The 16,121-nt window shown below is 37.9% G+C and overlaps 1 protein-coding gene across 1 annotated transcript; it reads right to left on the bottom strand.

Annotated features, from left to right (window-relative positions):
* Window positions 1-5,408: 5,408 nt before the first annotated feature.
* Window positions 5,409-15,328, bottom strand: sar1b (secretion associated, Ras related GTPase 1B). The gene is made up of 7 exons (XM_006631781.3): window positions 15,158-15,328; window positions 10,197-10,271; window positions 9,184-9,303; window positions 8,087-8,152; window positions 7,874-7,977; window positions 6,911-7,042; window positions 5,409-6,191 (listed from the first exon to the last, which is right to left on the bottom strand). Exons 2-7 carry the CDS (start codon window positions 10,252-10,254, stop codon window positions 6,075-6,077), a joined length of 597 nt encoding a protein of 198 aa, XP_006631844.1. The 5' UTR covers window positions 10,255-10,271; window positions 15,158-15,328; the 3' UTR covers window positions 5,409-6,074.
* Window positions 15,329-16,121: the final 793 nt, after the last annotated feature.

The raw sequence follows: 16,121 nt of genomic DNA, 5'->3' as shown, positions 1-16,121 counted from the left end.
AAATTTCTTCTCTCATGTTAATTGTTTGCTCCAGCTCCCCAATACAATACTGCATACTGTTGAACCTTTCAGCCAAGGAGCACTCAGTGCATGCTTTATGTCTTTTTGTTTGTAATATGTACGTGCTGGACATATTATAAATCTGAAGTAAAATTATGACTTCCGTTAAACTCTTCAGGGAAAAACATTTGCCTCAGGGAGCTTGAGCTTGAATAGTAAGTCTTTGGAAACTGCTTGCATGACACATTTGGAGTGAGACAAACTGAAACAGTGATAATGCGGTCACATCTGTTCAGAGAGCTGCTCATCTCAAAAACAGCCACCGCACTTCACCAGCTTCTCCCTGGCAGTGACAGAAAGTCAAGGTAAGAAGCTCTGTAAGTAGGCGAATGTATTTCAAACAGGATATATACAAGAATATGTTTCCCCTCTTAACAGGTTTTCTAAAATGATTTGCAACTAGAATTTACTAGGAATAACAACACCCAAGAATAAAGTGTTCTGAAAGGATTATGGAGTGTTTTGTGAAAATTTGGTTTAACCTGCTTGGCTGAGGGCTGACCTTTTGGCCAGAGGAGAAGGCTGGTATCCTCAAGGGTAGGTGTGGAGGTGGTGATGGGGTGGAGGTGGGATGAAAAAGATGTGGGTGGCAGAGAAGAGGATCACATACAGTGTTGATAATGTTCTGGGAGAGGAAATGGCATCAGGAGTGATTGCAAAATCCTGCCAGCCAAGTCTGATTGAACTGATTGGCTGCTGTTATCCCTCCCGAAAGTCTGTTACAAACTCCTTTAGAAGAGAAATCAAGAACTCTGAACAAGGAGACAAGCTTGTACTGAAGAAATAAGAAATACAGTGGACTTAGAGTTAGAGAAGTCTCACTAAAGGAAAAAAAATCATTCCTTGGAGAAAATTGTCATCACATTCATTACACAAAAAGACAGAATAATTGTATTTTAATTTAATAATTAATTGCAATATTATTCAAGACAAGGAATTTGTACTGATTCTAATACTAAAGTACCAAAATAGGGCAAAAATCTGAAATGTTGTTTATTGGGTAGCCACTTATCTTCAAATACATATAATTAATAATAATTATAATAATTGCTTACACTTATATAGGGCTTTTCTGGACACTCCACTCAAGTGTTTTACAGGTAATGTGAACTCACCTCCACCACCACCTGCAGCACCACCTGCACATATTGTAAGGACAGGTGCATGCAAGTATATTTCATATGCAGTCATGTATAAAATCACGAGTTATTAATCATGGAATCAAAAGTTGCTTTGTGAATATTGTAACGCCCGGGTTCGAGTCCCTAGCGGTGGGGGGCCGACCTGAGGCGGAAGCGGCGATGTACCTTTTTTACATTTAGATTTTGATGTTTCAGATTTCAGATTCTGAAATCAGCCAGGTAGCTGTGCTGATTTCAATATTTTAATTTGCCTGTTCTCTTGCTCTCCATTTTTCATAGATCTGCTGCTACAGAGTCACTCACCTGGAATTCACAAAAACCAGGACTTTCTGCTTTTAAAAATAAAACAAAAATGACAAATATATAAAACGCCAGTAAATAGTGCACACCAGATAATTTCGTCAAAAAGACCCAGGATGGAAGGAGAGGTTTTTGTGGAGATACCAGAAAACCAGAACACCTGCAGACTGAAGCTGTTTGAAGTACCACATCATTCAGCTTGCAAGCAGGACAGTACTCTTCCAGGGGACAGAGACAGATTGCAAACATCCAGGCCACAGCTATTTCAGCAGAGAAACTCACAGGAAGAAAGGTCACCAGTGCCCTCTGTAAGTGCCTCTGTCAATGTGTGTACCTGATACAAAACACCAGAGGGCTTTCGGACCCAGAAAAAAGAAGATGCCTCGATATGTTTCCAGTACTGCACTGCATTAAGAAACTGCTGTGGAATCTTTGGGACTGCTGGCTTTTGCAATAGTAATCACCTCTACTAGAATGGCATTAGGGGTCTGTATGTTTGATTTGCTGAGATGGAAGACCGAAGTTTAGTGGAGAAGTAGGGTCATTCAACAAGACTCCCAGGAATTAAAATATTCAGACAACAACTATTCGTTTTTTTTGTACTAACAGAATAAACATAAATCATTCCCTGGTGTCCTCATAAAGGGTATCCAATAGGTTGTTAGCATACAATTGTATATTATATATAATTATATGGACAATCATTAGTGATTGGTTAATTCAAGGATTATTTCCCCTGCAAACAGCAGTGTACCGAATTATAAACATCTGACAGAATAAATCCATTTATTTAAATTTTGGTGAATTAAATTTTCACAATGGAACAGTTCTTTGTATTTGGTGTGCAAATGTTATTTTTTCCATCAGAGCTGAATCTCTGTTACCTCACTGTACTGATTATGTAGTCCAAAAGAGTTTTCTTAAAACTGTGTTCATACTGCCCTCTATCGGACCCGCCAGGAAAAACATGTTAGTGCAATGCACAACGGTCCTGTATAACAGTTAAAATTGTGTTTCCAAAAGGCTAAAAACAGATCGGTGAAATGATATTTTTACGTTATTTCGAGCGCCATTTGAACCTGTTGACGATTTTTCATTTTTTTTATTGGATCCAAAAGTCATATAGGTATCGTCTCGCACACTAACTCCAAAACTTCCACTTCAATCCCGTTCGCAGTCACAGGAATCGAAAAGAAATGCCATCAGTTTCGCAAAGCACACACCTGTTAATTTTCATTCAAATAATAGACAACAGAAGATATATCACATTATCTAACCAAATTCCGAAAACATCAATTGAAAAAAATATTTACAGTTCAAATAATAAAATATTTAAACTAAAATGTTATGTTTTTGTAAATGCACATTTCTTTCATTGGTGAAATGTTAAAAAAGATGTAGCTAAACTAGTAAGGCAATATTTCTTTTCAAAAGCTATTTTGATTATGCAATATGTAACAATCAGATTTTGTGTTACATTTATCATAGTACTTATTTACTTATTATTTCCAAATGTTTAGAATATTATAGTCAGATACTGTTTGTTAATAAAAGTTTACCTTTGAATAATTAACCATATAATTTTTTATATTTTTGTTAATAGCGGACGAATAAGGAATAATTGCTCTTTTCGCTTACTCGTGAAACACGTAGTGATGGTAATTGGAAATATATTAGGTTAGGCGATCGAAGTGTATTTAGGAAAGGGTTTTCACGAAAGAAATAATGCAGTTCCCATAAAAAGCAATTGAAAAATACGGGTTTTCTCCACTAAGATGGAGGTTATCCAACTAATTGCATGTTCATGGTGCAGAATTCTACGAGTTATAATTTAGGTAAGCTCTTTTTAACCGCTACTTGTTTACAGATCTTAGAATAGAAATCACACCTCTGTTACATGGGCGAGGAATTGCCACAGGAAAACCCGCTGTGCTTAGGTCCTTTTCAAGGAACCAAGAACTTCAGTAAATCTCTTTGTGCTTTCGGAGAAAAATTGTGCATCACGTATGTAAACCAAGACTGCATTTTTATGCACTGATATGACTTAAATCCCACTAAATTAAATAATTATTTTATTAAATGTTATAGTCGGTTGTGCAAATAGTTTAACCTTGTATGAGGTAATTCTGTCACTCCAATAGATAATATCATATAAAGAGAGAAAATAATTGATCTCTTTTATTGACATGTTACTGAAAGGGTACGCGCAGTACCCGACTCGCTTAGAATCTGAGCAAAGTTTGAAAACTACCGCCGTGGTTTGGATTTGTGAGTCAATAGCTTCTATCAAACACCTGCACAAGAGGCAGAACTCCCGCAAGAGACACGGTAAACGTTGCCAACGTACAAATATACCCAAATAAACGGCTTCCACCTGCTGGGGGAAAAATGCGGTACAAGGCCGCCACACAAAGGAAACGATACGTTACTTCATAATGGTTATGCCTGGAACACAGAGGTTCATGACAGAAGAGCATCCCAACGACACAGTTTTAACCCCTGTAACGTTTAAAAAGGGGGAAATATGTTCTTCAAAAAAGGTTTTATGCCCTTTGTAACATCATACTGTACTGGAGCTCGGTGCTGTATCACCTACTTGTCATGAAAGCCACCAGAATAATCAAGCACCAGCTGTCCACCAAAGAAAGGCAATTTATTAATTGCAAAGATTTAGCACAATCTGACATGAAGACGTTTTTCTAAATGAAAAGTACTCGTGAAACAGACAAGAATTGTTTTTAGTTTAGAGATGTTTCCAAACCACCCCAACAACATTTCTGTTTTAATTATAATTTGAGCCTTTGGTTTGTTTTATATAGTCAATCCCCCTTTTTGTATTTTTTTTTAAGGTGCCAGTTTTCTTAACATAAAATGCATGCATTATGTGTTACACAGAAACGGAAACAACACCAATGACTAACGGGTGCTCCACTCAGCAAAATTGGAAGTTTTAACACATTTAATTCCATCGTCATACTTTCTTGTTTAAGTAATACCACATTTGTCTGTTCTCTACATGACCAAGGAACTACTTAAATTTAGCAGTGGCCTGTAACCTGGCCTGAATTTGCAGAACCATTCTATTCAAAGGACAACATCTTAGTAATGTTGTTTTAAAAAAGAAGGTATAGCATGGCAGTATTCCACGCTTTTATGTGGTTTTTCCATCATGAAGGATATCAAAGACCTTTACATATGTAGCAGGAGACTCGCAACATTCACCACTGAAGTGCAGAACCAACCTGGGTAACACCCAGCAGCTATGATGCGACACCAGCCTCATGACACATCTGTGCAGGTAATGAGGGGAGAACTTGCTTCACCAAATATATTAAAGGTGAACTTCAGGAAAGCCACTATGCATATCCAGAGCGGAACGTATCCCAGGTATAGGAGTTAATACAACAACTCTGTCGAAAAGAGACATGTGATCTTTAATGACTACGTTCAAAGGATTTTGATTTAACATGTCATCTGTAGTACAACACATCCCAAATCACAACCTCCTTGGTCACCACAATGGGGCATTAGCTTTGAGAACTGTTGTCCAGGAGGAAGGGTGCCATCTACTGGTACACCAACAGGCAAAACCTTTTCAGGGTGTAGTAAAATATTACAACCATATATAAGCAATTAACCAGTTTGACAGCTAATGCATTAAAAAACAAGTTACCTTTAAAAAACTCCATTCACACTCCTAACATTAATATTCCATGAAGTGAATTGGTTTGTGGCAGATCAGTATTCACTTTAACAAGTGACAGAGCTTACCCTCATTAAAGTTGTGCAATCTTTAGACTTCTGTCAAGACACCAAGGATGCCTGTTCACTTCAGGCAAACATAAAACCTGGCACTCACATTGGAATGTGTAAGCAGAAAACAGTGGTTACTTTAAAGCAAACCTGTATCCTAAATGCCAAATAGTTTATTGTATCTTCATATTCAAAGAAGAATAACAAAATAACTTTTTGATTGGTTTTAATTACATCAAATGGGCAGGGGCAGATATGGTCTGACTTAAGGCATCATGCAGCTAGAAAATCTAACAGAAATAATTTTTTCAAAGTAACAGATGTATACGTGGTTACATATTCTAGGTTTATTGAAACCAAATAGCTCCAAAAAAAAAACAACATAAAAATTGAACATTAAATACTAGTCGCATGTCTGTCATCTCTCCTGTTAAAAAAAGTGCATTCAGCTGCATACAACTACCACGTTTCTCTTTCACTCTTTTGTATGGTTTTGGGAACTGATGCCAAGAAAGGCTGTTTAAAAAGAGTCATCCAGTGGGATTACAGAGTTAACATGTTTCGACGTTCACGCATACAAACTGCTCAGAAAAAAACAGGTATTCTCTTTTTTTCAACGGCTCGGACTTAAAATGTTTAGCACGGTTGATGCTATATTATTCTTCTAGAAAAATGTCAATTTTATAACCAAATGTTCAACCAATAAAAGTCTATTGGGTTCGTGTTGTACATGTTTCAACAGCAGAGGCAAACTTTATAACCAGACATGGGATCAAATGTGGTGAACTGGGATTCCTCCCAAGGCTCCAGAACACTGGCTCAGTCGATGTATTGGGCCAGCCAGCGGAACCCCTCGCCGTAACCCTGTCTCTTCAGCACACTGCACATAAACACTTCTAGTGGTCTCGTATTCAGCTCCTTCAATGGAACGTTGCCCTAAAAAATGGAAAAATCCTAAAATTAGATTGGGCACAAAATGGTAATGAGCATTACCTAGACAGCTGTGCTTCTATTTCTGCATAAAAGTATTAAACATCCTAATAGGTGCAGCTAAGAAACATATCAAGCACCCATATCAAGCATAGCTTAGAAAATATCAAGCACAGCTTAAAAATAAAAGGATACACATTCGGAATGGGAAATGAGATCCATAAATCTATTTTCATGATAACGTTCGGGCTGCATGATGGCGCTAGTTAGTTTTGCTGCCTCACAGTTTTGGGGCCCTGGGTTCAATTCTGGACCTGAGGTGCTATCTGTGTGGAGTTTGTATGCTCTCCCTCTGTTTGCATGGGTTTCTCTGGGTGCTCTGGTTTCATCCGACAGTCCAAAGACATGCTGGTAGGTAAGTAGCTTCAATGATAATTGGCACTGATGTGTGTGAGTGTGTGTCAGCCTTGCAATGGACTGGTGCTCTGAACAGGGTGCACTCTGCTTTGTGCCCATTGTTTGCTGTACACGCTCCAGCTTCCCCACAACCATGAACTGGAAGAAGCGGTCAGAAAATGGATGGATGATCATGTTCATCTGAAATATTGCTATGCCCTAAATGTGTTATGTTGCTACTTTAATTCTGAAAAAAAGTACAATACATTTATTGTAAAAGTACAGAAAAACACATGACCAGGTCTGAGTGAGAAATGTGCTCTCATTACCTTGCCTGTTGTCTGTCCATATAACCCAAACAGTTCTCGTAACTTCTCTTCACTGATGGCTTCTGGTCTGTCAATCTTGTTACCAAGGATCAAGATAGGCACATTTCCAATGGTTTCATCTGTCATTAATGCCTGAAAACAAACAGAGTTCAGCTTGAAAACACTTATAAAAATACTCCAACATTAGTGCTCTACTGCCTTAACCACAGTGTACTATAGCAGCTCAAACCTCCTCTGCAGTGCTATGTGTTTGAACCTTACTTCAGTCACCAATCACCTACAAATCTAAAAAAAACATTTACATGAATAGAATAAGATTAAAAGTAAGGTTCATCACAACTACCAGTAAAAATAAACTAAAGAAAGATAATCCCCACCTCCACAGTTCTGGTGGACAGATATAAAGATGTGCCAGAAGCCACTTGTATGATCATACTAATTATACACAACTTGAAGCTTTAGGCCAGGCATTGTGAATCCACTTGAAACTGGCATGAAATTTTAATCCTTGCTGTAATATACATGTGCATTCAAATATGGCAATTATACAGTATAACATACTTAGAAATGTTAAAAACACAACAAATGAATATAGGACCACTAGTATTGCTTGCGTTTTAATGCCTCTCAGTATACAGTAAAGTAAAATTTGGAGGTTAACCACTCTGTTAATACAGAATATTCACCTGCCAATGAAATGACTTAATTAACTTTTACACACCACATGAAAGCATGTAATTACAACAAATTATACCTAACCACATATAACGAGCGCTAAGCATGTCATTAGGTTTTACACCTGCTTAGCTTCAGTGGGTTGCCTGTTCTGAGTTGCAGGGTGACATAGCTGCTGGAGTTTATAGTTTTGACTGTTCTACACATGTCTCTGCTTGTAAAATCATTCAAGGGTGCTGAAATTATATAAAAATTATTTTTTAATATTATTTCTAATGAGGCACTTACATCAAGTTCTACTTTGGACTCGGCCAGTCTTGGGTAGTCTGCACAGTCCACTAGGAAGACAATACCATTGATGGCAGGGAGGTAGTTTTTCCATACTCGACGAGCTGAAGAGGTAAAAACTGTTAGTGCCTGGATTAACAAACAATAATAGCAGCACAGAGATGTGCAAAAGTTTTGTAGTGTAGGTATCAATTTTGTTTGTACATTAAGTACCTTGTGCGTGGCCACCCAAATCAAAGGTGGTGAAGGTCATACCAGCAATGGTCAGCTCTTCAGAGGCTAGTTAGCAAATAAAACAGACATTGAAACATATTAGGGTAAATTATCTGTTCAAAAAATGAAGAACAACAGTAGTCAGGCAGGGTGGCATGATGAGACAGTGATTTGCATGGCTGCCTCCCAGAACTGGGGCCCTGGGTTCAATTTCCTGGGTTCTATTTGTGTGGAGTTAGTATTTTCTCCCCATGTTCACATGGGCTTTTGCTGTGCTGTGCTTTTTACTGTGCTCTAGTTTCCTCCCACAGTCCAAAGACATGCTGGTATGTTCTTTGGCTTCTGGGCAAAAGTGGCCCTGGTGTGAGTGTCTGTATGTCTGCCCTGCGATGGACTGGCGTCCCTTCCAGGGTGTATCCTGCCTTGTGCCTGTTGCTTGCCGAAATTGGAACCAACTCCCCTGCGACCCTGAATTAGATGAAGTGGTTAGAAAATGGATGGCTGGATTACTCAGGCAGTTCACAAAGTGAATGACTGATTCTCATATGACTTTGAAGCTAACAATCAGAAGGAAATAAAAAAAATATGCTTTCCAAATGTACATTGGGAATTCACAATCAAGTTAAAATAAACCACTCTTAAATTGAATTCTCATGTTTTTTTCTTTACTGGAGTAATCATGCAAGAAGTGCATAATCAAATTGGTTCTAAGCAAACATACAGCAGGAGGCATGTGTGTAGAAACAGGACAGTGGACCTCTGCTCCTCAACAATAAAGAAAATGAAAAAAGACAAGTGACTGGGAATGCACAATCAGTTCACATTACACAATTTCTGACTGCAACATCATGAACAGTCCTACGAACATCACATATGTAGCAGTGATTAAGTGTTTTAATTGTCATAGCTTCAATTCATTACCATTAGGATGGAAAATAACCTAAATTACAACTATATTGTACTGGTAAAACACCTCAAAATAGGCACAAGTAAATTTTATCTTGTCAATGCATTCACAGAAACTTATTTTATCCAAGCTCAACGATTTTCATTGCAGACAGCGCATTTTCAAAAAGGAAAAAAAAAGATCAACTCACTTGGATGTAAAGTTGGCACATGCTGTCCCAATCTGTCATCTTTGAGCATGTGCAGTAGCGTTGTTTTGCCAGCATTGTCCAATCCAAGAAATACTAATTTGCCAGACTTCTTGTACAGTCCTGAAATGCAGCAAAAAATAATTAGCATACCAATTATTTTAAAAAGGCAGAAAATCTTCTCTTCATAAAAAACAACTAAATTAAATTTAAAGGCTATTTTATATAATACTTTATGTGCACCTGGTCTTACACTTCAGTAAGCAAGGACTCTCCACATGCACAATGTATTCAAGTTGATTTTGTTGAAAGTACACTGTACCCCATTAATTACATCACGAGTACCTATATCGCTTCTCCCATCTTTCCCAGACAAAGCTCAAATCCCAAAGGGAGATGTCTTAGATCAACCTTTGCTTAATTAAACTCAAGAGCCATAGTTTCTCAATAATTACCTTAAATAATTCAAGAAGCTTAGTGACAAAATGCAGATGTGAATGTTTAGAAATAAACTTTATACAGCACGCGTGTATCTCAGGATTTCTAGAATGATAAATATCAGAAATATTATAGATGTTGGAGAGCATAGTGAGTCACAGAGCTGAAAGAATAGCTGCTTGTACTGCTGGGAAGAAGACTCCCAGCAGCCAAGCAACTAAACTTGGCTCATGATCCGCAGGGAAGGGCAAGTTGCCCGTGTGATGCACCTCACACCTCAGCTGTAGTGCAGGTCAGGTTTCATCAACTTCCTCTCCAAGACACCAAGCATCATTACAGATCACTGACTAAGATCTTTATAAGACGCTTTCAAAACAGTTCAGAACTGTCATGATTTCTAACATAGTATGATAATCAAGACAGTTCCTTGAATAAAATCAAAATACAAACCAGTCATCATCATACATTTGGAGTCCTACAGGAGTTCTTCTACCTTCTACCCACCTCTGAGTCTATATTTGCTTTAGGGTACAGACTATCACATTACCTTAAACTGAATATCTTTACTAGCCACTTACCTAGAAACTGCAGTACACTACTGAAACCACTGTAAATCCAATCAAATATGAAGGACATATCCGGATGTGTGAATCCTGTAATATAAATAAAAAAAAAAGAAAATCAAAAACTCTTCCTGGATTTGCAGTCTCTGACTATAGAATGAGAGGCCATACAGCAACCTCAATGCTTACCAGTACATTACAGATATAGGCAAATAGGAATATTATTTAAGGAAATTTAAGTTAAATAAGCTGTCGATGTTATGGAAGGTAGGACAAATCTTAAAAGATAAGATCACTTTATTGGCCATATACAATTTCTTGTATTACGAATTCTTCTTTTCGCATACCCCAACTTGCTCTCCATGAGACACACAGACATGAAGAGAATCTGGGTGTCAGAACACAGCGTCAGCCGGCCGCAGGATACGAACTGGCAACCTTCCAGCCACAGACACAGATCCTTAACCACAGAGCCACCGCACCACCCAGCCTCTAACCCTTACCTGTGCAGCCTCATCTGAATGCACTGGAAAACAGTATTATAGTTGCCACAGGTGCAGTTTTTTAGGTACAGTTCCCTGATTTTCATGGTACACTTAAACAAATACCTTAGACAATGAAAATCCTGATTATGAATGTATAAACATTCTACACTATGGACAAAATTAGAAATCACTGTATAGCCTTATATACTGTACGGATTTAGCACAAGATCACCTCCAGTAAACTTAATTGCCATTACACTCCACATCTGATTTATTGTGAACTACTCCACATATTTATTCAAGTTAATAAACATTAACTCAGGGATCATGATCTCTTTAGCCCAAAAAAAGATTTACAAAAAAAGCTTAAAACAATGCAACAGAACATGGAGAGCTAGCTGGGGTGGAGTGTAATTTTCACTGCACTTACAAAAAAATCTAGTATGCTTATTGTTAATATGCAGTAATCAATGATAATTTGACTAAATTATCAATCAAAGCAATAATCACTGATCATCACAGATGTTTTCTTCTTCCTCAGCTCCTTAAGTATTTTAAAAACAACCTGCCAGGAGGTCAATTCATAATCTTCTACTATGAATTTGTCCCAGTGTTTGCCTAGAAATACATATATAACACTAATAAAGGTATGTTACCATAGTTTATGCATATTTTAAATTATTTTAAATAAAGATTTACAGCATATTTATCCAATATTCATTTAATTCCTGTACACAGAATCCAAAAGCTGTCAGTAAACCGTTTCAATTAGAGATACTAAATAGGCTAGAAAAGGCCTGCCAAATGTTTGAGATCAGAAGCAAATTTTCTACCATAATCCTTTCTCCAGATTCACTTTGTAACAGAATCTGATAAGCTGACCTATAGTTCGAGTTACACAACATCCAGATGATTCCGGAGCAGTGTATACTGAAAGCAAAGGTCAAGAACATGCAAATACCACAAAAACTACACGTCAGCAACTATTTTCAACTCTAGCACACTACAAGAGTAGGATTCTCCTACTCACAAGAGTAAATGATACAATCCAGAAGCAAATTCATAGGGTCAACTGCCATGACGTGATTTAGTGCATCAGGTTGCACAGACTTAAATAGCCTATTAGAATTCAGCATGTACTGAAGAGTGTGCTAAAGCAACAACAAGATAGTCGTGAGTACAAAAACAATCAGAATCACTTTTCCAAACCATTTAAGATTTTCACCATGACATTCAGCACCATCAACAATCCCAAGGATAACTTTAAAAACTTGATAAAATCAACATGAATCCTCCACAAATAATTAAAGAACTTCAGGCTGGCAGCTGGCTTATGCCCGAAGGCTCCACAGCCCAAACGTTGTGTTTTCTCTCTTCTCTTTTCAGCATGGAATAAACCTATTACTTGCTCCATTAAAGAACTTCTTTGCCACTTCAAATCACTTCGAATTTAAACATAATTTCCATATAAATTAAAGCCAGACTTGTTAAATATACCTTGAGAGACATCTAAAAACATTAGATGCAAACTTAACCCACATCTTATCTTAACCCATAAGAGGGACTTTCAGTGGTCACACTGAAAATAACTGATCATTTCAGAATGCTTTCTCTCAACAGCTGGGTATACATTTATATATGGAAGGCAACTAAATTTATTTTTATGAGGTTAACATATCAGTGTAGTATGTTTCCTAGACTTAATTTAACATTCAGTATTTTTACTTTTAAAGCTTTTTATTGGAGAAACCAAAGACTATCAACTCAACTGGATACTCTACTCTACATGTTAAAAATGGACCCTCATCACATGCAAACATTCATTAAGCAGTGATATGTAGTGAAGCCAGGCTGTCATTATCCCAGCGCTGTTTTTATATTATTTGGCACTAAATAAAATCTACAGACCTGTGCTTGACCCCCAATTCAAGACACCCAATGAAACTATTAACCATTTAAGGTGTATTAATTGCCAATTATGGGCAGCACAGTGGTTAGCATTGCTGCATAGCCGAGTTCACTGCTAGACCTGGGGTGCTAATCGTGTGGAGTTTGTATGTTCTCCCCATGTTCATGTTCCTCCGGGTCCTCTAGTATCCTTCCACAATCAAAAGATATACTGGTACGTCGGCTTATGGAAAAATTTGCTTGCACCCATTACTGATTACAGGATAGACTCCACCTTGCACCTTTGTATTGGATGAGGCAGTTAGAAAATAGACCCGTTGCATGAAATGAAAGATTACTCATTTTGTACCTCTTACTGTATATACAACAAAACCATCGGCAAGGAAGGAGAAAACAAACAGTGCCAAACTTGTGGTGAAGGATGAGCAGCAGAGAACAATACATATGGACCACGTCTTTCTCAACAGTTGGGTGCACAGTAACATCTTTGTGCTGACAACATGAGAATTCAAGAAAACATCTGTAGGGACTTTGACTTTTATGTAAATTGTCTAGTATGGTTAATGTTTCAGCAAAGCCACAACCATCTGCACAAATGATATGTGTGGCAGATTGCTTTTTATTGACCCTCACAACCCCATAAAGCAGGGGATCTCAATCCTGGATGTCAGTGTCCAGCATGCATAAAGGTTTCTGTCTCCTTACACTGTCAACAGTTTCAAGCTGTGGAAAAGGGATGGGTTGGTGCACTAAATGTTAACTGGATGAATCTAAGCTTGTTCCAGGTGAAGAGCTGTTCATTAAAATGAGACACAAAACCTCCTAGGCCCAAAGACCCCTGATGATATACTAGTAGAAGTGTGGGAATGTACTTTTGGTTTTTCACAGCTCTGCAAGGCAGATGAAAATCCCATCTATTGTACATTAACATTTATGTAATGAGATAATATGACAAATTAATATTATCTCATTACAAAACTAAACATGCATGTTTGAATTGGACCTAGGTTCAAAACACTGCAAATTTCAGATTTCACTTTGCACACAGACCGTCCATAAATAAACGCACTCACATTCACACATTACAACACCCAATCAGCAGCAATATAGGCTGAATAGGATAATGCTTGTTTGGCACTGAAGCTCAAATACTCAATTACACTCCATTACTCAAACCAATGAGAGAATGAGGAAATACCAATGCCGAGTTAAACATAGTTCAAATATTTATTATTCTCAAATACCACTGTGCTTACTTGCCTCTACTACCATGACATCACAATTTAGTAGGAAGGAATGTGTACTCTGCAAACACTCAGGAAGATATCATCTCTCAAGTCTGTTTGGCTCAAGGAATTAACACATTTGAGAAAGGCACATCACATTATTCCTACAAAGCATTGGCTAAAACTTAATTTCTACACGCAGTTTTTAGCGTCGTCTGGAAAATTGACTTTTTACAGAAAGCACCGTGTTGACAGAGCAATTACAACTGCCGTTTTATCTACAATTCATTAAAGAACAATCATTTTCTTACTTTTTCCATGAGCTTTTAGGGCCCCAACTCAAGAACTCTAGCCATCAAGGAATAACACTTCACGATTAAAGGAAAATGAGACAATCGCATGAAACAACAATTATGAGTACTTGAATCCACTCTATACAGTATGGTGTGGCAGTAATTAATTCCGGCTTATTCGCTGGATCCTCAACTAATCTCTCAGAACAACTAGTGTTGATTAGAGTCGACCGTTTGATTCGCATTACCGGGAAGAGCTGAGAATTAAAAAGAAAGGCGTCTATTATCCCTGTCTTCTAAACGCGGACAGAAAATGTATTTGCTCCTCCTAATTTGAAGCGACGGAGTTCAGTCGGTTCCTCGCTCACCGGCAAACGGGAGAAGAACTCGTTACTACAGAAAGTAAGAACGCTTGGAGAATATTAAAAGCCTTCACAAGCCATTTAAAATAGAGCGTGGTCAACTTAATCAGTTTATAACGAGAAAGCCGGTCGCTTTTTACGCGTCAATTATAAATAGAGCTAGAGGGTAAACGAAATGTCAGAAAGCCCCGTCACCATTCTCGTAGCACAGCCTAAGCTTTCCGTATACAGAATATAAGATACTATAACCATGCAAGAAAAATTATGACGCCTCCCATACCCAAAAAGACTGATCACCACTTTCACTGAGTATATTAAATTATTGAAAACAGGAGATCAGACCAACGTTTAGCGGTGAAACGGAAATCCGTGTTTTCAGCCAAGAAATACGGGTACCGGCCATCACTCGGTACCACCAAAGCCAGCACAGCACACCTGAGTCTACGTGTCCCGGCTAAACTGACATCACGCAAATCTCCCCTTTCACGAAAAAACGCAGAATATCCCCCTACACACCGTGGTACTCAGAAAACAAGGCTACCCGACACACATAGATCCTTAACATTAACTGTCAATTAAATTCACTCTGATTACACAAGCCCAGCAAACCTATTGATCTGGAGGCTTACCGTACAGTCCTATTGGCCAAGATATCTCAATAACGCTTTCGCTGGTAAAAAGAATAACGACTCGAAAACCTACCTGTAACCGGTACGATAAAGAATTAAATGCTTTTGCTCTACTCGTGAAGAGAAATACGTCTCCGTCCCCCCTGTGTGCCCGTATCTCTCCTCTCCCCGTCTCCGTGTTTTGTTACCGAGCCACGACACACAGCAATGGCCGACTATCAGCTCCCAGCCCTTGACACAGCCGCTTCCTCCATGTGTTACACACTAATTCGTCCCGGCGGGCAACAGCAACACTCCCTGTTTTAAGAGGCACTGCCTAATGATACCGTAATACTGGACAAAAGACTCAAAGTTCAGTTATATATATATAATGTATATTTGTTTTCAAGTTTTTTTAAGTATTAAATTGTCAGGTTCGAACGTATGTCCCGTCTAAATATTGGCCTTTTTGTCATTTATTTTTAATTTTCAGTTCAGTTTCGTAATTTTCCAGATTGTAGTTCTCCGCATTTGTTGACTGGAGTACGATTATTGTTTTATAAATTCGTAGAAAACAAAAAATGGAAGAAAAATTTTCACACGACATAAATAACAGTTATGTTGACCTTTTATCGTGGTGCTCCCATCTACTACTCTACTTGTCAAAAATACTAGAAGAATGCATTTAAATTAATTTAAATGTTAAAATAATCCACAAATGAAAAATCAAATTTATAATGGTATATTATAATGAATAAAAAGCCATCCTCGATTTGGCACAGACTTCAGCCTTTGATTTTGGTTTTGAGTCGCAAACTGAAACCTTAACTATTTCTGGTATATATTTTTTTCTGATCTCTTTGGTGTATTTATTCACAAATTGCATGATTGGTATGCATAGTAACCGTGACTGTAAAAAACTTCAAAAGTAAATATCACTCAAAAGAAATAAAACGACACAGGTAAAGATTTAATTCCAGCTGAACACACAGCAGTGCAGATTGCTCTGTTGTTTCTAGTACATCTCCAAAGGCTCTTACACAGGAAATGCCACGTGT

The sequence above is a fragment of the Lepisosteus oculatus genome, chromosome 11 (assembly GCF_040954835.1).
Source record: "Lepisosteus oculatus isolate fLepOcu1 chromosome 11, fLepOcu1.hap2, whole genome shotgun sequence".
Taxonomy (NCBI): Eukaryota; Metazoa; Chordata; class Actinopteri; order Semionotiformes; family Lepisosteidae; genus Lepisosteus; species Lepisosteus oculatus.
Note: the sequence above shows the minus strand (reverse complement) of the source record. Positions and strands in the feature narration are given on the sequence as shown.